The sequence below is a fragment of the Dermacentor andersoni genome, unplaced genomic scaffold, assembly GCF_023375885.2.
Source record: "Dermacentor andersoni unplaced genomic scaffold, qqDerAnde1_hic_scaffold ctg00000041.1, whole genome shotgun sequence".
NCBI classification, from domain to species: Eukaryota; Metazoa; Arthropoda; class Arachnida; order Ixodida; family Ixodidae; genus Dermacentor; species Dermacentor andersoni.
Window position 1 is genome coordinate 447,628 of NW_027314754.1, and position 26,531 is coordinate 474,158.

General features: G+C 42.5%; 1 protein-coding gene across 1 annotated transcript; it reads left to right on the top strand.

The window, feature by feature from the left end:
- The first annotated feature begins 3,851 nt into the window (after positions 1-3,851).
- LOC140214386 (lysosomal protective protein-like) lies at positions 3,852-25,670 on the top strand. Its single transcript, XM_072285751.1, has 8 exons — positions 3,852-4,707; positions 7,377-7,468; positions 9,814-9,910; positions 11,651-11,824; positions 13,464-13,582; positions 21,673-21,832; positions 23,076-23,168; positions 25,497-25,670. Exons 1-8 carry the CDS (start codon positions 4,705-4,707, stop codon positions 25,578-25,580), a joined length of 822 nt encoding a protein of 273 aa, XP_072141852.1. The 5' UTR covers positions 3,852-4,704; the 3' UTR covers positions 25,581-25,670.
- The last annotated feature ends 861 nt before the right edge of the window (positions 25,671-26,531 follow it).

Here is a 26,531-nt window from a genome sequence, read left to right on the forward strand (position 1 = left end):
CCTGTTCTTCGGCCGAACGCACGTTGCGTGGCCCGCTTCCGCTGCCCTGCTTCAACGCAGCCTTCTCTGCGGCAGAACGAACCAAACGCGGCCTCCCCATCTGACTGCCGGGCCTGGCGGGAAGCGGCGGGCACGAGGCTAGCGAACACGCGATCACACCCCTTCCCTCCTCCGGAGGAAGGAGACACCCGTGATTGGCTCGCGCCTTGCGTTGCGTCTACTTCTTCATGCATATAAAACCCCTCCTTAAAGGTCCCGTTTGCCGTCGAAACTCTGCAGAAAAAAAAGAAAAAAAAAAGCGCCTGGCCATCATGGCCTTAGTGCTGAAATTTTATATAAAATTTCAGGAGAAGCTTTTCAAGGAGGCTTAAAAACACGGTGAGCTTCCTCCGTCTTTCTATTAGGGCCACACAACCTTAATCCCCAAGAGCATTAATAATGAAGTAATAAAGAGAGTAAATGGATATAGGCCGATATCGTTATGTAACGTCGAGGAGAAAATATTTGCAAAAGTACTGACAAATATGTTGCAGGCAGTCATTACTAAATTAGTAGGTGACCATTAAACATACGGAATTCGAGGACGCTCTGTAGAGACCAATTTTCATATCGCACGTTCAGTCCTTGAGTACACAGATGATAGTATGGATCAAATAGCTCTTCTTCAGATTGACCTCGCCAAAGCCTTCGACAACGTTCAGCACGATTTCTTGTTCCGACTACTGCGACATGTTGAGTTAGGGGACGTATTGTACAATGGTATAACACTTTGTTATAAACACTGCACTACAAAGGTAATTGTAGACCGTGCCCTCTCACATTGAATGCAGGTACACTCATCCGTTCATCAGGTTTGTCCGCTGTTGCACTCACTCTTCGCTATATACTTGGAAACACTTTGCTTAAGCGTGCTTTGCGACTCAAGCATTAAAGGATACAGGTATGCAGATGAGGAAATTAAAGTGCTAGCTTGAACGGATGACATTGCCTACTTTTGCGTCGATAAGCCCAGCATTAGCAAGACAATAAACACCCCCCTGCGTTTCTGTGAAACAGCAGGAACTAGCGTAAATTTTGACAAATGTAGGCACTTTTGGCTAGGCACGTGGGCGCTCAACCCCTCTGTATTCTAGAATATTCATTGGAGTCAATCTCCGCTGCTATATCTTGGTGCGCCTCTCGATAACTTCCGTAACAGTGAACCTCATATGACGTCCATGACAAACACTATCCGTCGAAAGGTGGCAACCTGGCAGGGACGTGACCTCTCCATTTTGGCGAGAGCTAAGGTATACAATATATTTTTTGCTTCTAGGCTTCTTGATGTTCTGCAGGTCTTTCACTGCTCACGTATCCATGCTCAGGCATTTAATAAAATATTTGCATGCTTTATTTGGCGTTCGTGATGGGAAGCCATGAGAAGGCGCAACCTTTTTTTTTCCGCTTGAGAAGGGAGGCCTGAGTCTTGTGCATTTGTTTGTGTGACAATTGGCCATGCGATTATTCTACCTTGAAAACGTCCATCATCCATTCATTCTCGCATTTAATCGAACACGTCTTGCTTCATACCTCCCTTTTCTAATTCTCACGACAAACTTTGCTCAAGAACTGCCGTTATAGGGCTTTTCAAAAGAACTTGTCTACACTATTTCATTCTTAAAGGCCATATTCACTCTAGAATATTTGTTTACCGTTGATCGAGCGTCGCTAAATATAACATTTATGCACAGCCTTCTCTCTGAGCCTGTTATCGAAAGCCGTATCTGTCTCTATTTGGTCATGATGTTCTTTGCCGTGTCCGTAGAATGCGTGTTACGCCAGCAGCGAAAACATTTTTCTTTAAGCTGCACACTTCCACCCTGTCAGTTAGGACGTGGCTTCAGTAAAAAGGATTAAATGCATCCTGGAATACAAAATTGTAGACTTTTCAATCTACTAGAGACAACAGAACGTTGCTTTATTTTTTTTTCGGGACGCCTTTCATTTTTGGGACATTTTACAAAGAGCTATCAAAAGGGACCTTCCTCTCACATCCTATGGTATCCGGTTTCTTCCTTTCAAGAAGACAGCCAGTAATAGACCATATGATTTGTTTATGTTATTAGGACTTCATTCATTGTGAAGAAGCCGAATGGTCGAGAGACGTGCCGAGCCACCTCGCTCGACAACGTCCGTCTTTCGAGAAGAGGCTAATCATGTGAGCAGTGGGGTCGCTATCTTTGATTCCGTTCAAGAATGTATTTCGCGTCTGGACGCTTGTGTTTATTTGCCCGAATTTTGAGCTTTTATTGGTGTGTGTAGCATGTGTGTATTCGTTTCTCATGTGTGTCCAAATGTAATGTAACAATTTTGGAACGACACAACTCATAATTTCATGCAATACCGAAGAAAAAAATTGACAGTGGCTGAACAGGTTAGCGTGGTGGTATAGCTACCCGGAGGTCGGTGCTTGGAAACAGCAGCCCGACAAACAATTAATATTTTCACGTGGCTTGAGTTTGTTCGTAAGGCAACACCGACGCCGACACGAGGAAGCAATACAAGCTTCGCTTGAAAAAGATGTGAGCGCGGTGCCATTTATTCCAGAAGGGGAAATGTCTTACTGCAAGACAACACGCTTCTGCGCTACATCTTGTAGAATATCAATCTGCATTTCCCTGACTGTCTTCCAATGGTAAACTTTCGTTGGTACACATTCGCGCGACACTACAAAAGTCGCAATGCTACACATTCTCCGTAGTTACTCTGGGGGCTTGTGTAAAGACTGTGTAAGGTTTTATGCAACAATTGAAGAGTAACAAAGCAGGAACGACAGCAATAAAGGATTCCTGTGTGAGTGCTGTTTCTTTAATATATTATGGTCGTTATCGCAAATCTGGCTTTTACACTCGATGATAAAGCGTTAATTAAAACTTTCGCAAGGGATATAGCGCACGTAAAAGCCCACCCGGCAGAGAGGCAGCGTCTCGCAGTTAAAACGATCTGAAAATGACCCCACCATGAGACACCAAGGTAAATGGACCCAAAAGTGGTATTGCAAACTATACAATTGGATCCACAATGTAAACCATGCATCCGGACGATTGTGAACCATAGAAGTACGATACCTATATCGTCATCATCACCATAATCAGCCTGATTTTATGCCCCCTGCAGGAACATGACCTCTCCCAGAAACCTCGAGCTATCCCTGTTTTGCGATAGCTGATTCAAACTTGCGCCTGCAAATTTCCTATATTCAACTATACAGGGTGTCCCAGCAAATTTTAGCCAGAGTTTAAAAATATGTGAATGCCACGTACCTGGACAGAACCAAGGTAATTTTGTTGGCCGTTGCTTGAAGATGCTCAATTTTTTATGCATTCCACCTAATTAGATAATTAGTCTTAATTAATTATTGAACTTCTCAAATCTTATAATTAGATGAAAAGTTCCAGTGAGAAAGTTGTGGAGCGACACGAAAAGCTCCCGATACAACTTTGTGTTGCTCAATACATGCTACATAATAGTGTTTTTTCTAGCGTGAAAGAATCCCGCAAATTCCCGCAATATTGCCGCACTACTGCGTGTAGGCAGGTTGTGTGTATTCGCGCGCTTCTTTTACTCTCGCAAAAACAGTTGTATGTAGCACGTATAGAGGAACAAGTTGTATCGGGAGTTTTTCATGTCGCTCCATTCCTTTCTCACTGGAACTTTTCATGTAATTATAAAATTTGAGAAGTTCAATAATTAATTAAGACTAATTATCTAACTAAGCAGAATGAAGAAATAATTAAGTATCTCCAAGTGACGCCAAACAACATTTCCTTGCTTTTGTTCAGATATGTGGCATTCACATGTTTTTTAAACTCTGCCTAAACTTAGCTGGGACACCTTGTACACTATATCACAACTTTACTATGATAAGACAAAATATAGTATAATGTAGTATAACTATGTCATACTATATTCATATGTATATATATAATCAACAACATACCCAATGCGCCAATATATAGCTTCTTTTGAGAAAAAGAAAATGCGCCATAAGATGTGACCAAGGAGAAGCCAGTGTTAAACGTATAGCGTTAAACACCAGTGTTAAACGTATAAGAATGGCTTCCCTACTCGGCTTCGATCTGCGCTAACGTTACCATGAAAAAAAAATGAATACTGCCACCAGTATGTACACTTCCATTACTACTCGCGCCCGCAAACGGAGTTTCCAAAATGAAAGGACCTCGAAAGACGCTCAAAGGACGCTCTGCGTATACTGCAGTGCACGTGAACGTCATCGTTGTCATCGCCTTCTTTCTTTTGATCCCTCATCTCCTTTCCTCACGCAGGGTAGCCAAACACAGACGTCCGCTTGGTAAAATTTTGCGCCTATCCTCGTTTTCTCTCTTTCTTTAACTTCATGCCAGGGGCCTGATGTGAAAAAGGGAAGTCCACTTATAGCTTACTGCCTCCGCTTTTTGCAAACAGGTCGCTAACGTCCTGTTCTTGGACGCACCGGCCGGATCGGGCTACTCGTACGACGCCACCGGGAACTACTCCACCGACGACGAACAGGCAGCAGACGACACGTACCTTGCCATACAGGACTTCTTACACAAGTTCTCTCTGTACAACACCAATGATCTGTACATCGCAGGCCAAGGTCACGCGGCCACGCACGTGACCCTCGTTGTCGAACGGCTGCTTGAGGATCCTGCGGTGAAACTGATGGTGAGGACTTGCCAGCAATAAACAGCTTGTCCGTATCCTGCTGAGTGATCCGCGGAGCTTAACTTTCTAAAAATGGGCGTCAAAATAGTGAGACCCCCCGTTCCATCAATTTATTGGCTATGACGTTGCACTGCTAAGCTCGATGTCATTGAATTGATCGAGGTCACAGCGGATACACTTCGATTAGATTTGAAATGAAAAAAAAAAAAAAAACGACTCGCCATTTCGGCTCTGCAAAAATGGATGTTAAGCCAAACTATTGAAAACCACCACTACAACTGCTGAGGGGAGCTATGCAATGCTTTATTGCGTTAGACTAATGGTAATAATGGTAATATAGAGTAATGATAGTAACCCAAGTAACAACAATTTCGACCGCACACCGCCACTGGTCGTGCCGCCGTTTCTTTTTCCCTTTGATGCCCCTCGCATTCATGCTGCTCCTCGGGAGTCCTAACAATGAGTCGCCTACCCATAGCGGTGCTGCAACAAGAATCAAATTAGTTGCTAGGTTCGTTCATTTACATACAAAAAGCTAGTGACGTCACTCCCCTCTCCGCAAGCTGCAGTCGCCGTGGCAGATTGCGCAACAGTAATCTTTACCGGAAAATGTATGCAGAGAGTGCCAAGTGCTTTGCATTGTTATCAGGAGCACCTTATCATCAATTACGTGGTTCGGATGCCTGTTTTGTGTTTGTTCTTTATTGAAACGAATGATGTTCTGGGTGTTGGATGCATGATTCCAAAGAATGTATGCACCTTTCGCTGCACTTTGCTGAGTGCTTGAAGCCTCCGCCGCGGCTCGGTCCGGTATCGCGGGCCCTACCTCCGAGATCGGTCCAGATTTTCGCCCACGGACACGACAAAATGCCCAACAGTGACAGCCTACTAGCTTCGCTGTAAAATGTTTGTGCACTTAAATTTAGATGCACGTTAAAGAATCTCTGGCTCTCTAAAATTAATCGACAGTCCCCAACTACGGCGTACCTCATAATCAGCTGGTGGTATTGGCAGCTGATCTTTGAATTGAAATTTTGTAACACGGAAAGTTTCGAACTTACTCGAGTACATATATTTGAAAATATCTGATTTTCGAATGTCAAATCAAATGTGAGGTAACTTTTAATTTTTACACAATACGATATATAAAGCCTCCGGGGACTCCGTTTGGTAAAACAACAAAACAACAACAACAACAAAAAAAAAAACGCACGAGCCCTGGTTGCTATAATCGGTACATGTAATGCCGTTCGTAACAGGACGCTCAATCAACTGAGGAGATTATAAATTACACACAAGTGAAGGGTGATTGTATTTGGCGCCCTGTGACAATGAGAATACCGGAACACATGAACAGGGCGTGCCCATGCGCGCGTGCTGTGATGTTGTCGTTGAAGGAGCAAGGTGCAAGTAGTAAAGCAAAGCACATCTAGTTCTTTTAATATAGTTAAAGCTATGCAAGCATGATGAGGTTGTTCATATAATAAACGGCCTTGCCTAACGTCAGTAAAGAAAAGCATAGGTTGTCTCTAAAGGCGAGCAATTCTTAATAAACGAACGGAAATTATTGTGCAGGAGGTCCTTGATCTACTTAGCAACTGGTGCATTCTGCACAGAAACCGAGTTGTTCCTGCAGCAGAATCATTCAGAACAGTCACCACTTGAATAAGTATTTCTCCCCACAGATCCATATTGATATAGTATGAGATTTAATCGACAACTTCGAATAGTGAATTCCTGAGTCAAGTTAGGATCAAATAGCAAGGAATACCGTATTCGACATTTCGGATATTCAGACACCTACAGTGCTAAAGCAGCATAATGGGCGTTGAGGATCACTTTATTTAGTGGAGGGCTCCGGAATAATATGGATTGCGTGGGTTCTACTAGACGTCACTTAAAGAATTAAGTCTAATTAGACAATAATGTTTACTTATCTATATTTACTTTGCCTCGTAAAAGGTAAAAGGCAAGATTTGGCTCTACTGTTTGTATCTTATTTACATCACATGCCGAAACATGGACAACAACGTGGACCGTATTGTACAAAGCTCCGTATTATTTGGCCTAGCTCCTAATGTTTCTTCTTTTATTTTAACGTGTAATAAAATCTAAGCACCCATGTGTTTATTTTTCCATCATTACGAAAATGAAGTAGCCTCCAGCAAAAGGACAAAATAACCCCCTGATTCAAGCTGCCTTGCTGGAACAGTGTAAATTTCAAATGATCTAAATTGACGAGTGACATTAGAGCTAACCTATTAATGCTCTCGACGATCAGGCATTGTCCATATTTGTGCTGAGGACTACTCGTCACGCAGGGGGAGAGCACTGTCTGGTACGTGTCGCACGACGTAATAGGCGACTGCATTCCCTGTTGCTGTGCATTAAGACAGAACATGACACACGGCAAAGCAGTAAGTCCGCTAACAGGTAGCAAACGTAGGGTTGCTTCCCATTTATGTGTTCTCAATAGAAAGCTTTAATATAGCCTATAGCAGCAAACGGGGAAATTTAGCGTCAGCGTTGCGTGATGCCCATTGCGCATGCGTACTAGTGCGGCCACCCGATAAAAAACATCCCACGACGTGAGCCACGTTGTGGTACATGCGATGGGCAGGTTAATAAAAGATGATCGCTGACTTCCTCGTTTGTTTTTTTCCTTTAAGGGATATGCTATCAACAACGGAATCCTTGACGAGCGGTTCAGGGAAAATTCCCTAATGTTCTTCGCCTACTACCATGGCCTCTTTGGACGAAGGTACTTTGTTTTTAGTTGCACGTACAATCGAGTGTCATGGTGAAGCTCACGTGAGTGCTCTGAAATTCTCTAGGTTTTGTCTGGCCACTATGTCACCAAAGTCTAACCGATATTCGGGGAAGCTACGTAGATTGTTGTCGAACTCACGTGACATGCACCTACTTATCAGAACTGAAAGCTTATGCCTAAGCTGCTGTCAGAAAAAAAAAAGAAAGGAAAATCGAAAAAGAAGAGAGCGTGTCCGGAAGCAAAATTTCACGAAGTAATAGATATTTACACTAAGCTTCTTAAATAGCCATCAAAGTAAGCAATGTTATTATTCCATGAACTTTTCTTGAGCAGAAAAATAGAACGAACGATACAATCCTGCTTGTGAGAGGTGTTTTGTCATGAAAACACGTGCGATTACTCGCGATGACTCCTTCATAAGGTCTGTTTTCCAGGTTAACGTTGTCACGCCTTTACACTGGCAATAAAATACATTTATAATTTCCCTCATATAACCTCATTCAACGCTTCAGTGTAACCTTGTATACAGAACTGTGTGCGCAAGTTCGGAACGAAGTGAAATAAAATTTACTCTCGTAGGCAATCAATGTGACAAGCCTTGCTTGAAAGCATGGCAAGAAACGAATTTTCTGCGCTATAGGCTAATTCGCTAGGGCCGTAAACAGAAATAAACGGTGGCGTAGTAACCAAGGCAACAATCCGTGTCGCATAGTGCACAAGCAAAGAAGTAAAAAAAAAATGTAACATTTTACGCTATTCCAAAATTAATTCTTTCCAACAGGTTTTCTAATAAGTAGGCGATTTCACTTTCAGAATAGTTTGTTCCTTTCTTTGTCTTGACAAGCAAAAAACAAAAAAAACTTCCGTATTTTGCTATATTGAAAAGATTTCTAGTCCTTCTTTCTCTTCATTTTTATTTAAGGCAAGGGGTCTTTCTGCTAATTGGTTTTCTTATATATAATTGTTTTATTCCTCTATTTATTCTTTTGTGCGGTTGTTCTTCATATCCCATAAGACTTGAGTTTACACTGCTGTTGAACTGTGTAGGGTTGAGGAGCTCGTCAAGCTAAGGCTTTTTCTGCTCTAGCCCTCCGCTGATTGAAGCTGAAATAAATAGAGATTAATCTAATTATTAATTATTTGATTGATTGATTGATTGATTGATTGATTGATAAAGTATGAAGAAAATATGCGAGATATCTCAAAGCTTTTTAACCAAGTCGACTTACATTAGGCATCAAAAGTTTAGAGGCTGTGTGATGTCAGAAATTAAGTTACCGTTTAGTTATCGATCTGTCTTAAACCGTAACCAGTAAAACAGTACTGCACTATGCTGTTCACCTATGATTAATATGGCTGCTTGTACAAGCTAGAGATATTAATACTGGTCTGTGTGCTCAGGTTACTCAATAATTTAGCTTTTTTTCCTAACCAATAGTATTTAAATATTTGACGTTGACTACACGTGCTGCATCCACAATGTATCAAAATTTTTATCATTGGCGAGGTTACCATCTCAGAAGTTGTTAACGCTCACTTCTACTCAGGCAGAGAGACGCTGGATGCGAAAATCACCGTTTGATTAGGGACGAAATCTCGAGGTCCAGCTAAAAAGCTCTTATTTATTGCCAACTTCTTTAGGGGTTCTTTAGCAATTATTATAGAGGCCACTGCACACTAGTAGAAACGTAGATGTTTTAATACGCTAATAAATCTCTTCATGCTGAAGCTCACTAAATGGCTGAATGAGAAATTCACTACGGGTAGCAAACTCCTGGAAACATTACGGATATGGAAAAAAATGGTTTATACAGCTGCAGATATTTTCATTCAAATGTGGCATTGAATGTATAAATGCGGTCCTTATTGCGAAGGAAACGCCTAGTTATTTTTAAATGAGGGCTGAAAAATGTTACTGCAGAAGCGTATGCATTTGGGCTGGCTAGTGAATGATTTGAGCAGTAACATTGAAGAGGAAGTCAATAAGAACAAGACTTCTGTATAGAACTGGTAGACTAAAGAGAAAGTGTAGGTACATATATATATATATATATATATATATACAATTCGGCAGATGCGACAACACTGTTCCTTGATAAATGAAATAGAACACTGAATAAGTCATTTCTGCTCCAGCGTTACCACCGTGATAGGCCGGACGCTACTGTTGATAAGAATGCAGTGCGTGCAGAGAAAGATAAATTATAAGTGCGAGATTTTTTCTCAAAGTCCTTGTAACTGTCAATGTCTTCGTCAGCATAGCATATGAATAACATTAAGTCACAATGTTAATGCCTTTTGCCCATGCTTACTCTTCATTTCATGCTACTCCAAAGACTGTGGAAGAAGCTGACTACCAACTGCTGCAACGGAGTTATTAATCGAACCTCGTGCAATTTTGTCGATTCCACCATAGCAACCTGCCAGGAAGCGGTAAGTATGATAGTTTTTGATTGAAGCAACCGTATGCTAGCCATGTTGGTAATACACTCCTAAAGCTACAGCCCGGTTACGATGACACTTCACTTTAAGCTGTCATCCATTACATATACAGTCGAAGCTCAATATTACGAAGTCGCATCGGAAAACGAAGTACGTTCGTTATATCTGATATTTGTTACAAACGTACATTGGTTAGATATGCTGATGTCGGTGGAAGAATTTTATGTTTAAATCATTATATTTGACAATACGTGATTATCGAGGTTTGAGTGTATTGCTGCTTATTGCAGACAGAAGTTAAATTAGCCTGCAATGGAGATTAAGTTTTTTGTTTTTGTGGTAGTCTCTATGTCAGGTCTAAAGTATGTTATACATAAAATTTCACACGCAAGATCAAGCACTTAAAGGGACACTACAGAGACCGACTAAAGTCTGTTTTTTGCAGTGAAGTATTGTCTATTAATTTGTGTTAATTTCGCAGTATAAGTTTGATTACAATAGGGGAAAATAGAGGTCCACTTTTCATTTCTTTTTCAATTTAGCGGTCATAATCTAAGCACCAGTACATCGGTGTGACATCGCTGATTTGGAAGTGTATAAACTTTCACACGCAAGATCAAGCACCTAAAGGGACAATAAAGAGACCGACTAAAGTCTGTTTTTTTCAGTCAAGTATTGTCTGTTAATTTCTGTTAATTTCGTAGTATAAGTTTGATTACAATATGGGAAAATGGAGGTCCACGTTTCATTTTTTTTTTCAATTTTGCGTTCATAATCTAAGCACCAGTACGTCGGTGTGACATCGCAGATTTGGAAGTGTATTTTTGTACTTGTGCCGTTGAGTGGCTAAGCAAACGTTCTTGATTGTTGCTGATTTCAGTGTTGGGCTATTTTAGAGTGCAATGCAGTCGGCGTTTGTCGATGAAAACTTAGCTACGCCCGAGCAGACACTGTTAAAATCAATGACGTCACGCCGAGCTGGAGCGGTAACTTGAAAGCGGCGTCTTTTCATTTTTCGTTCACCATTTATTTAAATATTTAAGAGAATCTTACAAAAAATGCTTTGGAGAGCACGGCCAAGGCGGGAAAGTGCCTGAAAAGCCCATGACACCATTACAGCTGCAACAGTAAGGCAGATAAAAAAATTTTTACTTACAATGCGAAGTATTTTGAGCATCATTTAACTGTTCTTTTGAAATGATTGGTCATATTACAGAAACATCACATTGGTTAACACAGTGATGTAAAGGGTGTGTGTTTTAGTGCTCTAATAACAGTTCTATCACTTTTTTACATTTCTTAGTTGATATTCCAGATTTTATTAGCTATTGTACCAGGGAATAGTAATTTAAAACACTGACAATTTGACAGGCTAACTTTTGTTTCCCGTATCTTGTTCTCGACCTTGGCTTATATGTCCTATTTATTCTGAAATCGTAAAAGCTTTCTTTGATTGAATATTTCGATATAATTATGATATGTCCGTTTGATACTGTCGTAATGCCTCCAACTCGTAATGCACTGTCTCCAACCGTTTTCCGTTTCAGTGTTTTTGGCTGCTATAGGGCTGAGAGTGGATTTTTTGATATCGTAGAATGGTAATTTATAAAGCAATAATATCTTCGATTCATAACATTTTAGAAGCGTACTTGTAGAAGGGTAATAAACATTAATCTCAAATAACTTCTATATTAAGCGTCACTTTTAATGTGTCTGTTGCTTACCGCACAGGTAAAAGAAGCCGGAAACATAATCGGAACTCAAGGGCTGAATATGTTCAACATTTACGCGAAGTGCGAGTCATCGAAAAACGAGTCCATTTCCTCAACCAAGAGTGATGAAACGAGTGCTATGGGCCGGAGGTCTCCGAAACGGTTGGTTCACCATCCAGGCGTGAGGCACAAGGTAACTTATTTCGGCTCATGCGTGTAGTACGCACGAATCGACAGTGCCTCGCTCGGAAATGTTCCGGCAAAAACCCACGGACACCTTTTCACAGCGGAGCATCGAGGTACTCGCTTAGAAAAGAAGCACAGTTTACTATACCTCACACCGCAGAGTAAATTTCACCTGCTCTATTATTCTGCTATATCCAACAATTACTTTTCTGTAAAAGAACGCCGGTCTATCCGTTGAAAAGTACAAACGTGTTCGCAAAAATCAGCGAGTCGCCGTACTTCGTGCTATTTTGTTTCGGGCACTGTCTATTTCTGGCATTGAAAACGCTGGTGCATTATTTCCTGTTTCTTTTTCGACCTTTTCTACAGCTCCCAGTGAGCATTAAAATGGCGGCAGCGGGTTCTACGTCGAAGAGAAAACTGTTGACGTCGCGCGTTGCTTCTCTGGCAAAAGGGACCATGATTAACTGTCGCGCGACAACGTTCGTATAGGTGCACTGATATGCCGCAGAGTTCGCCTTTCTAATAAAAGGCTTGACTGTCCGAAGATCGCGTCACTCATTAACAGGTGAAATTGTTACAAGGTGCTTGAACACGAAGACTATGGTAGTGTTGTAGGGCTTTCCAACGGGATAGAGATGAATAAGACGATGACCAGCGAGTTTTTCAACGCGAGAAAGGTGTGAACTCTCCTTTTACATACAAGTTCGTCTTTTTAGCGTATGATTTCTTTTGCCATTCAAGGTCGTTCCACCTTCGTCGCAAAATAAAAAAAAAAATGCAAAACCTCTACATTTGATTTATTTAGCTTAATTGTTCAGCTGTGACAGAGGTAACTGTAGGACTGGGGAAAACATCAGGTATTAAGTGCCTAGAAAAATGGTTTACAATGGTAAAGAACGAAGATCTCCAGGCAGAACATTTCTACGCTTAACAGCTGATAGAACAAAATAGGCTGGGCTTATGTACGTGTCCGTTTTAGACTGCAGCGTTAAAAAAAGTTTAGGCTGCGATAACTACGTGTAAGTGAAAATTTTCGAAACTATTTATTTACCTAAGTGCGTAGGACACGGTGACTTCAATGTGGTTACAAAAATTTGCCTTTCAATTTGGCGACAAGTGGAGGGTGGGTGGGTTTAGGCTTAGGTTGATGAGGTCATAGGAAGGTGATATAGACCTATCGTATATGTCACAGATAAAACGTACATGTTTTGTTCTGTACAGACTCCATATTGTCATTACCACATTTGTAAACGATGTTTCAAACTATAAACGCATAGTTAAAGACGAAGATGATTGTTGTTTTATGTGTTAGAACTGTAGTTTCTACAGGAAACTGCAGTCAGACAATTTGAGCGAACGCAACTCAACTGCATTAGATCGCAACACAACCTTCTTTTGAACGGAAATTCCTTGCATGTAAATGTGGTAATAATAGGAAAATGGGTTACTCGTTCGTAACATAGCCACCAGAAATAAAAGCTGGTTTAGAAAGAAATTGTCCCTTCGCTGTCGCCGGACCTGAAGACAATATGCGCAACAAAATTTGTGATGTAAAGTTTAATCACCTCTAATACTGACTTGTATATGGCATCGATGTAGCCTTCCTCCAACTGCGTCTCCTTTTTTGTTTTTTTCCCTCCCAGGACATCAGATGGAGCCCTTCATGCCTGGACACCGTTGGTGTTACTGCCTACATGAACAGGGAAGACGTTAAAGCTGCTTTACACGTACAGGAATCTCCAAATCAATGGCTACCATGCAGGTGGGGACCGGGCTATGGTGCCGATTTTTACGTTTAGGAGGAATTTATATAAAGTTGATGGCTAATCGTTTTGCTCAAACACATTCAACCCATATAAATTTGCGAGAGTTAAGGGAAAATAACGACATAACACGAATGGATCAAAAAGGCCCTCAGCTAACAGGTAACCTTTCTTGCTTTGGGATGTCTTGCGTTAGCATCAATGAATGAATGAATGAATGAATGAATGAATGAATCAATCAATCAATCAATCAATCAATCAATCAATCAATCAATCAATCAATCAATCAATCAATCAATCAATCAATCAATCAATTTCTTGTATTGACGATGCAAAGTGGTTTGAGATACTGCGTGCAGTTCGCTCTTCACATTACCGGATAAGTGAAGAAAAACACCGATAGAGAGAGAGAGAGGTAACGCAAACAAATAACCGCATGAGAAGTAAGAATGTGACTGTAATGTACGTTTAGCTGTGGAGGGATAATGTAATACGCAAGATGTGTACTTTTTAGAGCGAACCTACTTGTATGATTCAGGCACGCGAACACAATCGAGGGAACTGTACACGCTATGTTATACTAAGCCCATGTACGCATTACGGGCAAGCACAGTCTCGTAGGGGCAGAACTCTAAACAGCATAAAACTGTCACAAAAGAAAAACAGACACTCCTTCAGACTACGCATGCGTAGACCGAATGCTTCCGATAGGATATGCATTTTGTCACATTGGCTGAACCTCCATGATATGCGAGTAACTGGCACACGTGTGTGATTTGCAAGTGGTGTACAACGCTTTTCCTTATACGTTACCGGTGCTTTTTAACGTGCGGCATTTTATGCGTTTTGAGCATTCAATTGTTCATCCTAGACCTGTCGGTCATTTTGCCACGTTCTGCTGTCATACTTTTTAAGAAAATTAAAGAAATATCAATTAGCGTAAGGATCCACGCTTCCTTTAATGTAACATAGTTGAGTATACGTCCTTTAACCGTCACAGATACTGCTCGCAATGCAGCTCAACGTCAGCGCTGCGTTCGCTTCCTAGCGCAATGCCGTCGTTTACGTATCTTTGGCGTCCTAGAAATCTGATTTGCTACAGTCGTGTTTATGTAATGAACTAAATTCCGGGATTTTACGTGCAAAAACCACGATCTGGTTATGAGGGTCTACGTAATAGGGGGTTGGGGGGGGGGGGGGGGGTGGCTCGAGGATCCGGTTCATTTTGACCGCTTGGGTTTCGTTAACGCGCACACAATGCTATAGGTACGCGAACAGTTCTTGCATAGTGCCTGGGGCCGATCCTGTCGAACACCTGTCGAGTACGAAATTGTGGAATATTGTAGAGTACTTTCTCTCCTTTCGAGCAAAGCCGGATAATCATTTCGTTCGTTGGCCGATGGAGTAATAGTACAAAGGAGTGGGAATAATAAAGGAAAGAGAGGGACGTTAGCCAGTGTAAATTCCAGCTGGCTGCAAAATTTTTAAAACATGCCTAGTGCAGATAGCACACTTCTAGCACTTAAGCTGGATTATTCAGAGAGGCGGACATTACATGCAAGAGAAATTGAAGCACATTTGCAAATAATCAACAACAAGCAGCTAAATATTTTTAATAAATTACGGCACATATTGCAATTTACGAATTGTTGCCGTTGAATTTGTCAAGTTTATCTACCTGGAATGAGTGTCCAGAGTGACACCAGTTTGGAGGTATGGGTAACTAAACGCTCCGTAAAAACGCGCCTGTTGTTCCGTTTACATTAAAAAAAATACACATTTATGCACTGAAGCGCAAAAGTAACTGGAACGCTCATGTATTTCGTAGCACACTGGGAAAGAATGTCTCGAAAGTGGTGTACTGCTGGAAATTCATTTCCAGTGGACACGTCTCGCAAACCGATCGGCTACAACTCGCAAATTTCAATATGTGCCGTAAAGTATATTAAGAAGCCAACGAGTGAAGTGCTGATAATTATTTATATATGTGTTTTCATTTCTCGGTATAGTAATACCCACCACATGGAATATTACAGCTCAAGGACAAGAATTAAGCTAGGTGTCATCAGCGCTTTCCTTTTTTCATTCTGTAAAACTTAAAAGAAATGATCACCTCGTATACGGGAAAGTAAAACATTGAGTGTGGTAGCCGGGCCATGCGTGGCGCTCGAGCTCCTCAGCCCATGTTTCTAACAACGCGCGCTGACTAAAGGGTCCCGCACACCACGCGATACCACTTCTGCCGCGCAGCCTGAACAACCCCCTGCCAGAAAGCAGGCTTCTCACGACGGCAATGAACCACGGTGCGGTAGTGCACACAGCTGCTCAAAACGAACGCTGTTTCTGTACACAAAGCTCGGGCAGGGAAACGCTACCGTAGCTCCGGCAGAGCCGATTGCTCGAGCGGGTCATCACGGCGCGTTCACTTGGCTTCGCCGTTTTTGCAGTCAAACGCACTGAGCGTCTCTGGAGGGGGGGGGGGGGGGGAGGGGGCTTTCCAAGCTCACACGCGCGGTCCACGCTGGAGCCTTCCACGCCAGGACAGCACGAGGGCGACGGTGTTCATGTAGATGCATTTACCATAAAAGAGCGAGGGGGGAAGTGAGGGAGGGAAAATCTGCGCGAATTATAATATGGCAGCATAAGATATATGTTGAATTAGATACGCATAAATCATCCACAGGTGCGCTACGCAGAGCCGGTAGAATGAGAGAGCTCGATCGCTCACACATGTCAGACGTTTTCCGTGATTAATTTTATTTGAGACTTCAAAATAGCGTTGCAAGCCACTGAGCGTGAAATATTGAACTTCCGTACAGCCACCTGCTCGAGAGGAAAAGCATTTCAAAAATGCCTTGAAAAGCACACGTGTATCTGAAAAAAAAAGAAAGCTCACAAAAGAAGTAGGTCGGCATGCAGCCGGAAACGAGAGGTGCGTTAAAACGAGAGCCATTTTAAAGTCGACCTCGAATACGCTATGCACACGCAAAGCAGAGGCAACCAAGCAGGGATTGATTGGCGTTGTAGTGCGAGCTGTGAATGCCTTAGTGGAGGGCTGCGGTTTCATTTCCAATGTCTAGAGTCTTGAACTGTGTGGCCAAGACTGGTTGATACTCGAGAGTTCTTAATTCGAAGCTTTTGTTGTGTCATTCCAGGCACTTCACGGTAGACTGTTAGGTATTGCCTATCTCACCACACTTGGTAATTCCGTAAAAAGATGAAATGAACTAACGACAGCGCAGTCGAACCTCGGCCTTCGAGCACAGCAGCCCAGTGCTGTATCCCCTATAGGCCACAATCATGTTTTTTCTTGCAAACTTGCCAACATATGCATGACTAAAAGCATGCCGCATGTTGATCAGTACAGCCAACTAAAAGCGCCCGAGTTTAGCCTGTTCGTTCAACAAGCTGAACCAAACTTTCTTTCTTAAATAAATTTCTTACAAACGTCCTTACTGCCCTCTGTAATGTTGCCCCGAGTAGAGTAAACATTTATATCAGCATTTTGGACAGCCATACGTGTAGGCCATAAGCAGTGCAACCTTGACCACATAAACATATACAGAGGCCCCCACTCCTCGTTTTCTGTGGGAAGGAACCGAACGTCACGTGGCGTTACCGGCAAGTCCTTCTTTTTCAATGTCCTCAGCATGATGTCCCAGTGATGAACTGCACCCCGAAAGTCAATAAATCTATGTTCAATCGTCTCTAGGTTATTGCGTGGCCGGCAATCTAAGAACCACTAGGCCACAATCACGCTCCTCACGTGCCAAAGTCGAGTAGCTCTTTCAGACTTTTCGCACGTGTGTAACGTGCAAGTTTCTCGTGTTCTTTTCCTCGTGACAGATTGAGCTACGAAATGATGTGCCCCCAACTACGGGATCGGCCCGTATTCACCACTACTTTCCTCGTAGCAGCTAACGCTACGTATAAATAGTGCAACTCTGTGCCGCCTTCGCAACCGGCTCAGCTCATACACAATTTAAGGTTTGATCGGCGTAGTGCAAATACCAGCGTCGTTTTGGCATACACCATCCGACACAGCCATCGGTGCGTGCGACTGTATGCCGCGTAGTCGCCGAAGACGTCACGATACGTGTTTCTGTCGTTTACGCTCGTCCAGTACCCGCGTAGAACCCAACAGTTGGCATGCGATTAGCTCGCGTCGAACGGCTGGAGTTCCAAGTACAGCGTCGGCGTCACACGACCGTGATCACCGCCATGTTGCTGTTGTCGTCCCACACGCACTCGCGTCACGCACATGGGTGTTCGTTTTAAACAAACACGTTGGCCCACCTGTTGACGCCCTTGCGTAATCCAAAATGACGCTGTGTAGCCAGCTGCCAGCAAAATGCTTCCCGTAACATCCATTCCCCCACTGCGCCGGAAATCCTTCATGTCGTTTGTAGTTTTTTCAGACAGTGATATTTATAAACATACCAATATCCGGGGAAAACGAGTTCCGTATTTCAGGTGGCGTGACGTTTATTTTCTTCCATCAAAAGAAAGGAAGAGCCGCATAGGCGCTGCTACATACAGCAGCTTGACGGGGTGCGTGCCCCCAAGGTTTGACAACAGATTACAGCAGTACACAATTGAATGTTAGCTACTACAAGAAAAAAAAAATATGTTTTCGAATGAATGCACAAAAAGCAAAAGAAAAAGCGCAATATACGTAGCCGCAACAGGCGGTAGACCTGCTAAAGTTTCAACACTCATGCAGTGAAAATACGACAATGAAACAATAAAAAAAATCAATAAAAACGGGCTGAAGATGAATGTACAAGTTTCTCCGAGGGATATCTGCCAGTGAAGAACGTGGCTACGTTTACAAGTCACGATGAACACTGAAAGAAATGATCTCGGAATCCATAGCATATATTTCAGAGAGTTGATTTAGAAGTGTGGGTTTAATTTATTCCAAAGCGTTTGTGCGCCGTATATTGTGCGGTAAGTACCAACATTGCCAGTGCTCAATACGGCGCGTTTCACATTATGGCATTTTTTTCGTGCGCTTTGCGACGTCAGTGAGAGTGCGAGATTTTTTATTTTTTACGAAATCCTGGCTTGTAATCGCGGCAGAATCTAAAATTGTATAATGATTCCACATTTACAGTGCGAAACTTTTGGAGAATGGTTGTGTATGAGAGCGGTAATGAACTTCGGAAATTTTTCGAATAACTTGCATTGATAACATTTTCAACTCATTAATCTTTTCTACCGTGGTTCTTGCCAATACAAGCGAAACATAATTTCAAGTGGAATATATATATAAGATAAAATTGATTAATGCAGGAAACGTTGCACGAAACCGTAGGCAGCATAATCCCGGCGGTACGAATCGAATCAAAAAGCGGTGTCAGATTTGAATCGTTACAATATCGAATGGTTTTTTAGCTTTTAAACAATATAAAAAATGAAATTTGCATGGAGACAGTTTTCTCAAATAATCAGGCTCATAAACGTCACTTGGCACATGTAGGTAACACAGTTAGGCATTTATTTTCATTCCGTTTCCATCGTTACGCGCTCGTCGCTGCCTGCAATCGAAACCGGGTCCTCGTGCCCGGCATGAGAACACCGTAGCCGCGGCGTAATCGCAGGGGATTCACTCAGTTAGAACAAAAGTGAAACGTTTTACATAAACTTCTCCCTGCACTTCGTTAATTTGGAGAGGGTGCGAATTTTGTGATAGTAGCCGCCCCATGTGACACGCCTCTGTGATTCAATTGAGAATCAGCCCTCGTGTTTTTTCTTTTTGTTCTGCTTACGTCAACAAAATTTGTTGCACTTGAAAACAACCATGATATTCTATTTTTGGGACAGCCTTTAGTGGAAATTCTATAATTTCTAACAAAAAGGAATAAGAAGGAAGGAAACAAAATACCACAAAATTTGTTAGGAAAATTGGAGTCAAGCTTGTAACGCCTCCACGCACGAGTAAAAGGGCCCTTGTTTGAAAAAAAGTACGTATAAGGAACCATCAGCCTCTGCTCATCGGCGTGGCATTCCTTGTTGTTGTGATGCGTATCTTTATCATTATGGGCAGAGGTGTGCGCCCAAAAGCTAACAAGTTATGGCGGGTGCCTAGTAAGTGAAGTTTTCTATATAGACGTGCAAAAGATCGGCCATTTCTTGCCACTATTTGTCATCATATAAAGCGAATAAGCGCGTGTTATTCTCAACTTGTGAAAGTGTCTATCTTCATATAAGTTACAAATTATGGCTTTAGGGTTGCCTTACCTGGAAGTATTGTCACGTGGTGGTGACGTTGAAGAACACAGCAGCAATACTGTGAGCGACAAAATTAACTTTTATTGGGCGAACCTGTGCCCACAAAACAGGCTACACATATAGCACACCGACAGCGGCGAACACGGTCGGCGATCGTCGAAAATCTGATCAGCGGGTCAAGCGCGTCGGCTTTTATATAGCAGTCGTCGAATGTTCCAGACTAATCGTTCAGACCCGCGTGCCTTCCACAAAGCTCTACACCATTCGCGTCACGCGATGAAATCAGATAACACAAGGTTCGGCGACAACAGACAGCCGGGTAGAAGCATCGACAACTTTCCAGAAACTTCGGATACATGCAGGCGTGTCCCGCGCTGTGCGATTACATTTGTTAGGCGGCGAAACGTGGTCGCCCGATAAAGATAACTACACCTGTCAGTATAGTAGTAGCGAGGGTGGGGGAAACTTTCATTTTGATGTCCAGTTCCCGTCATATCACCGCTGGTAAGGCAAAATCTGTTTCGTCAAATTGAAATGACCAGCAGAATACACGAATTATTGTTAAAATGTATTCCCACATTCTTGGAAAGTGGCTCATTCTCAATGCATAGCTTTCATTTTCCCCGACGAATTCTATAGGCATAGGCTCTCTCTCTCTCTCCCTATATATATACATATGTATGTGTGGTTCTAGAACGCTGCATAGTGAAACTGTAGAGGGTCAAAAACATGCAAAATCAAAGGGCCACGACCTATGGGGTGGCCCTCTTGTTTAACGGCAAGTACCTGTACATATAGGTTTGTTTCAACAGTTTGATCTCTTTAAAAAGGAGGTGTTGGGCCTGGTGACACTTAAAGCTACTACGTCTTTCTACTACTTTGATGTATGCTAAACCTCGAGCCACAGCACTTGTCGTCCCGACCCAAGTTCTCACATGCCATGTTCCTTCTCATAACAAACTTGAAACCGGCCACACCGTTCTGCAACTTATTCATCATGATTTGTGCCATAAATGATGAATTCAAAACTCGCTCCTAGCATCGTTCTAACGTTAGGCAGGCAGACTTCTTAAAAATAAAAAAGGCACCACGTTTAATCCTTAGATGCAATATGTTTCATGTTTACGAATGCACACCAACGCAGGAAATTATTTACGAAATCTCTGCCACATCAGACCAGACCCCCTTGGCAATGAGAATTTAAAACGTTCAGATTTCTATCATTTGAGTCCACTAGAAAAACAACACTTTATGAATAGCCCGTTTGAATTTTTTTATTAATATAATTATTCCCGGTTGCTTTCGCCGTTGGCTATGATAATATTTCATGTTATTGCTGAGTCAAGCTCCGTTTATAGTATTCGGCGTGCACCTTCCGTTCTCTCGACTTGTTCTTACCCCCCCCCCCCCCCCCCCCCCAACCCCTGTCCCCTCTATTCTTCATGGATGATCCAGCTCACATTTTTTACACCCAGAACTGCGTCAATGTTGTATATTATAACGGTGAATACCGCGTTGCACTGTAACTGGTATCTTATCAGTCACCCTCTGCCTAAGTCACTGCATTAAAGCACACTCTACAGACAGCAGGGCGATTAACTCGCACGGAGAAGCGGTCGTCAAGGGCGCGTGCAGCAACACTTGCCTTCGGCTTCAATCAAGTTAAATGCCCACAACTTTCTGCCTCATGTTCTTACACTAAGGTCGATATAATATGAATGAAATCATTTACACTGCATAGATATATAATTCGGATATAAAGTTCGTTGTTGTTACAGGCGGTATAAAGTCATTTATGTGGAGATTTGTATGTCATAAAAAAAAAAAAAACATCGCTTCATTTAATTATCTTCAGTGACGTCGTCAAGTATAATACCATGTACAAGGACTTGCGAGAAATAATCAAAAAGATATCGTCGAGCGACAAGGTGAGAGCCCTGTTCTACTACGGTGACGTCGACATGGTGTCCAACTTTCTCGGTGCCAAGTGGTTTATCGACAACCTTCGACTCCAGGCGAGTATTACACACTGGAGAGCTCTTGCTCGTTGCCTGTGAAGCGAGAGGTAACGCAATGCGGAAGTCGAGGAGCATAACACAGCGCTGTGATGTTTGCTTGCTATGCAATCCGTGTCTCAATAGCTGCAAACGCCGAAAACCATGAGAGAGAGTTATTTATGGATGCTAAATATACGATTAGGACACGGAAGGACGTGGAAAGTCTGAAGAGTTGTTATTTTTGTGAGATTTTAATAACACAAGGCCCTAATTGATCTCCTATATGAAGCTGCAGCTCGCATCGTGTCAGGCTAAATGCAGTTGAATGCCACACCACCCAGCGGTCTTTGAAGCCTTCCGTTTTCATTTTTTTTAGAACTGTTTAGATCAAATTAAACTATGGGTTCTAATGGCCCAGAAATGTACACTGGGATGTGAGGGAGGCCATAGTGTACGAGTCCTGATTAACTTTAACGTAGTTCTTATTATTTCTTAGTTCTTTAACTGGCGCGCAAGGCATGGCACATGAACGTATAATGGTTTCCAGCAAGTACGGACGCGAGCACAAGAAGTAGAAACAGACAGGGCAACCAGCGTTGTCCTGTGTGTTTCTGCTTCTGCTCGCGTCCGTACTTGCTGGAAACCATTATACATTCACCATGCACCAAATGGCCCAGCAAACTGCTCTGCTAAACGGCACATGAAAGTTTTCGCATTCCGCACCCATCGGTATGCAGCCGCCGGGGCCGGGAGTCGAGTCCGTCCCCTCGTAATCATCAGCGAAATGCTGTAGTTACTGAGCCAACGTGGTGGGTGCAATGTGAAGGTCCTATATCGCGACAAGGAAGAGCAGTAAATAAAACTAAGAATAACGTTTTTCACAAATATAGATTGCATATACTTTCGATAATTTTAGTTGTATTTTGCCTTCGTTACTTTACCATCATTATTAGTGGCCGATAAATGTCGGTAGCAGGCGCTGCTTGCGGCAGTTTTCAAAGCACCTGATGCTTCTTAGACAAAGATATCGCTGCGCAAGTGACACGAAAAAGAAATATTCTTCTGAGCGCTTTTGAGCATTTCAAATAAAAAAAAATAAACTTCGCAATATGGGTACTGCCAATTGTTACACCATAGCAGTTAAGGCAAATAAAACTTTAAAAATAAAACAATGTTTTGATAGCGTCGTCAAGATCGTTTAGAATAGTTAAAAAGTCCATATTAGCGTTTATTACAACGGGTTTTTCTTTCTTTTATACAGACATTAGTCACCTACGAGCAATGGCTTTTCCAGCAACAAATCGGCGGTTACGTGGAGTACTACGCAGGGAAAATTGTCTACCTCACAATAAAGGTTTGTGTTATGTCTTGTGAGAAAGCCAGGTTATTTGGTATGTACCTTTACAATGATTTAGCGCTATCTCGAAACTTTGATATACGCAAACGCTTGAAACTTATTCTAAAACTCATCACGCACAACACGTGCAAATTGTTGGGGCTCTACGTCAAGCTCATCAGTGACGACGCCTTACAAGTATTCGGTTTCCATGTCTGTAAAGCTTTTAGAATGAAACCTGCCGCATTTGTCGCCTACAGAGTAGCGCATATTGACAATTAATTTTTTTTTTTTTGGGGGGGGGGGGGTTTACGTGCCAAAATCACTTTCTGATTATGACGATAAGCACAACATGAACAAGGTGAATGCAGGAGCCAACGTTTCGACAAGTTGACTTGTCTTCTTCAAGGCGACATATGCTTAGTGAGACATTGTCGCCTTGGAGAAGACAAGTCCACTTGTCGAAACGTTGGCTCCTGCATTCACCTTGTTCACGTTTTGCTCATCGTCTTGAATTTCCATCTCCCGCATTCCCCGTCTTTTCTCTGGATTTCTGATTATGAGGCACTCCGTAGTGCAAGACTCCGGAAATTTCCGCCACCTGGGGTTGTTTAACGTGCACCTAAATCTAAGTACAGGGCGTTTTTTCATTTCGCCCCCATCGAAATGCGGCCGCCATGGCCGGGATTCGATCCCGCGACCTCGTGTTTAGCAGCGCAACACCATAGCTGCGAAGCCACCGCGGCGGGTGAAGTGACAAGAACACGAATCACGTTTAACAACTAGCCAGGTGAATAGACATACAAGTGGCTGAGAAGGAGAATTTAGGCTAGCCTTGTTTGAAGTAAGCCAAATTCGTAAACAAGAATGGCGAGCGGAAACTACCCTTCTTGCACCGAGTCTACAAATAGGTCTTGCACAATATAGCCATTTATAGAACGACACCGGTAAACGGTGTAGTGGTACAAAATATTACCGAATATGGCTGTGAAAAACCACTGTTATCGACAAAAATTTTCCGGAAGTCAGCCCCTCTCACCATTGGCTGCCAACTCCCCTTTAGACTTTCACTTGCTCGGATGTAGGTTACAGGAAACAAGTCTACAGCGCGAGGTCAATGGAATGGGAAGTTGATTTGTGCCAGATGGTACGGCACCGAGTTCAAGAAAACTTGCCTTGAGCACGTGTTTCGAAATTTCCCAGCTAAACTTGCCATAGTGTATTTTGTTCAATAGTTGGCTTTCAGAGCCTCTGATTATTAGACTCTCCAGAGCACACCAGGCGAGCATCTGTAGTCGCCGAAATGCCAGTCAATGGTATGCTTTAGATCGTCGCCTTGTCCACCACTTGTTAAGAGCGGGTTCAATTTGCCGGGACAAGAAACAGAATAACAATGGTCTACGAAGCACATTCCACTGGCTAAGCAGCCAAATGTCTCAGTGTCTCACCCTCACGACCTGACGTCGGTGACGCATGACCAGCTAGAACATAAACCAACAAATTTTGCGGAAAAGAAGGCAGCAAGTGACAAGATCGTGTTAAACGAAAAGCCAGAGGGAGATGCTGAGGCAACATAGCAGAAAGAAACGATGAAGAAGAAGTCTTCTATGGAATTGAAACAAAACACGAACATCACAAAGATATTTTGCTATAATTAAAAGGATTGTGTGTGGGGAAGTTCGTATCCAGATAGCACTTTCGGAGCATGATAACGGATTTCTGAGCATGAAGTTATATTTTCCGAATACGTTTTCTGCGCAGCTTACGGTAAGGACCTGCCAATCATTAAGTATAAGTCATTTCATAAGAATGTCTCACTATCCATCTAATGCCTTCAGACACAGCACAAATATAGGATGCTAACTTTGTCGACATGTATGAATTGGAGTAGTTAGCATCGCATAGAAGCTGCGTGTTGCGGAGAAAAGGTAAACGCACCTCCTCCATCGACAAGTAAGCTAATGATGCCAAATAAGCGAAAAGACGCAATGGAAAACAACTATATAGTGAATAATTTATATTCGAGTGAAAACAAAAAAAGCTCGTTATATACGCAAAAAATGGTACAAATAACAATAACAAGCTTCATAGCCTGCGACACAAATGGACTTCAAAGCGAGTACTCGTATTAAATCACCAACTTGATTGCATGCACTTAAAAGCGCTCCCTGCGCATAGCATAGGAAAGCTGCGAAAGTACTGGGTAAGTTCCGTGGATCAAACGACTAATGAACAAAGCAATCAACACCTGTGCTCATATTGAGAAAAAAAGTTTGCAATGCATAATGGGACGAGAGCAGTGCAAGGACATCTTGCAATGCAACAGACGCATTTTTTTTCTTACAGGGCGCCGGACACAGAGTTTCAAGAGACAAGCCACCCGTCTCACTGCAAATAATAACGCGTTTCATTGCAAGTGCCCCGTTCTAAAAGAAAGAAACAAGAAAGCCCACGTAATTTCTATTTAATACTTGCTGCTGCTGTTGTTAACATCTTGAACAAATAAATCTTATAGTTGTCATGAAGCCTATAACGCTGTTCTCCTTTACCTCTTCTAGCCCGTTGCACGATTTTGCGACATACCGAATCCAAACTCGTAAATACAATCGGGACGCTGAAGCGAGAGCAATCCTAATTCTGACGTCAGATGTGGCCATCCATCAAAAACGCGTTTGCGTGTCGCCATCTGCGACTCGGAAATAACGCACTGTGCATAGTGATTCCAACGAGCGTCAACACTCCGTGAAACTCGTGCAGTTGCATTTATTCAGAGATACATACATTACATTATGGGATTTTACGTGCCAAAACCACTTTCTGATTATGAGGCACGCCGTAGTGGAGGACTCCGGAAATTTCGACTACCTGGGGTTCTTTAACGTGCACCTAAATCTAAGTACACGGGTGTTTTCGCATTTCGCCCCCATGAAATGTGGCCGCCGCGGCCGGGATTCGATCCCGCGACCTCGTGCTCAGCAGCCCAACACCATAGCCACTGAGCAACCATGGCGGGTTCATTTATTCAGAGTCATCAAAGGAAGTTTATTTGCTCTCATTACAAAACATCTTCATCAGTTTCTGGCATGTTAGGCCAACTTGGACTGGATCCGCTCCACGTACGCCGTAAAATCGCCAGGCTGAAAATTTTTTACCAGTTGTATCATAATCAAACTGGTTTAGCAAATGCCACATATATTACCCATGCTCCACAAAGGTCGTCGCGTATTTTTCATTCTAAAGTGGTTCAGTCATGCTTTGCTCGAATTAAAATCTTTCAGAAATCATTTTCTCCACTCACGAGCGAAGAATGGAATCATTTACCAGAATGTGTTGTTGAATGCATTTCTTATGTTTCATTTGAAAATATGTTGACAAAGCATT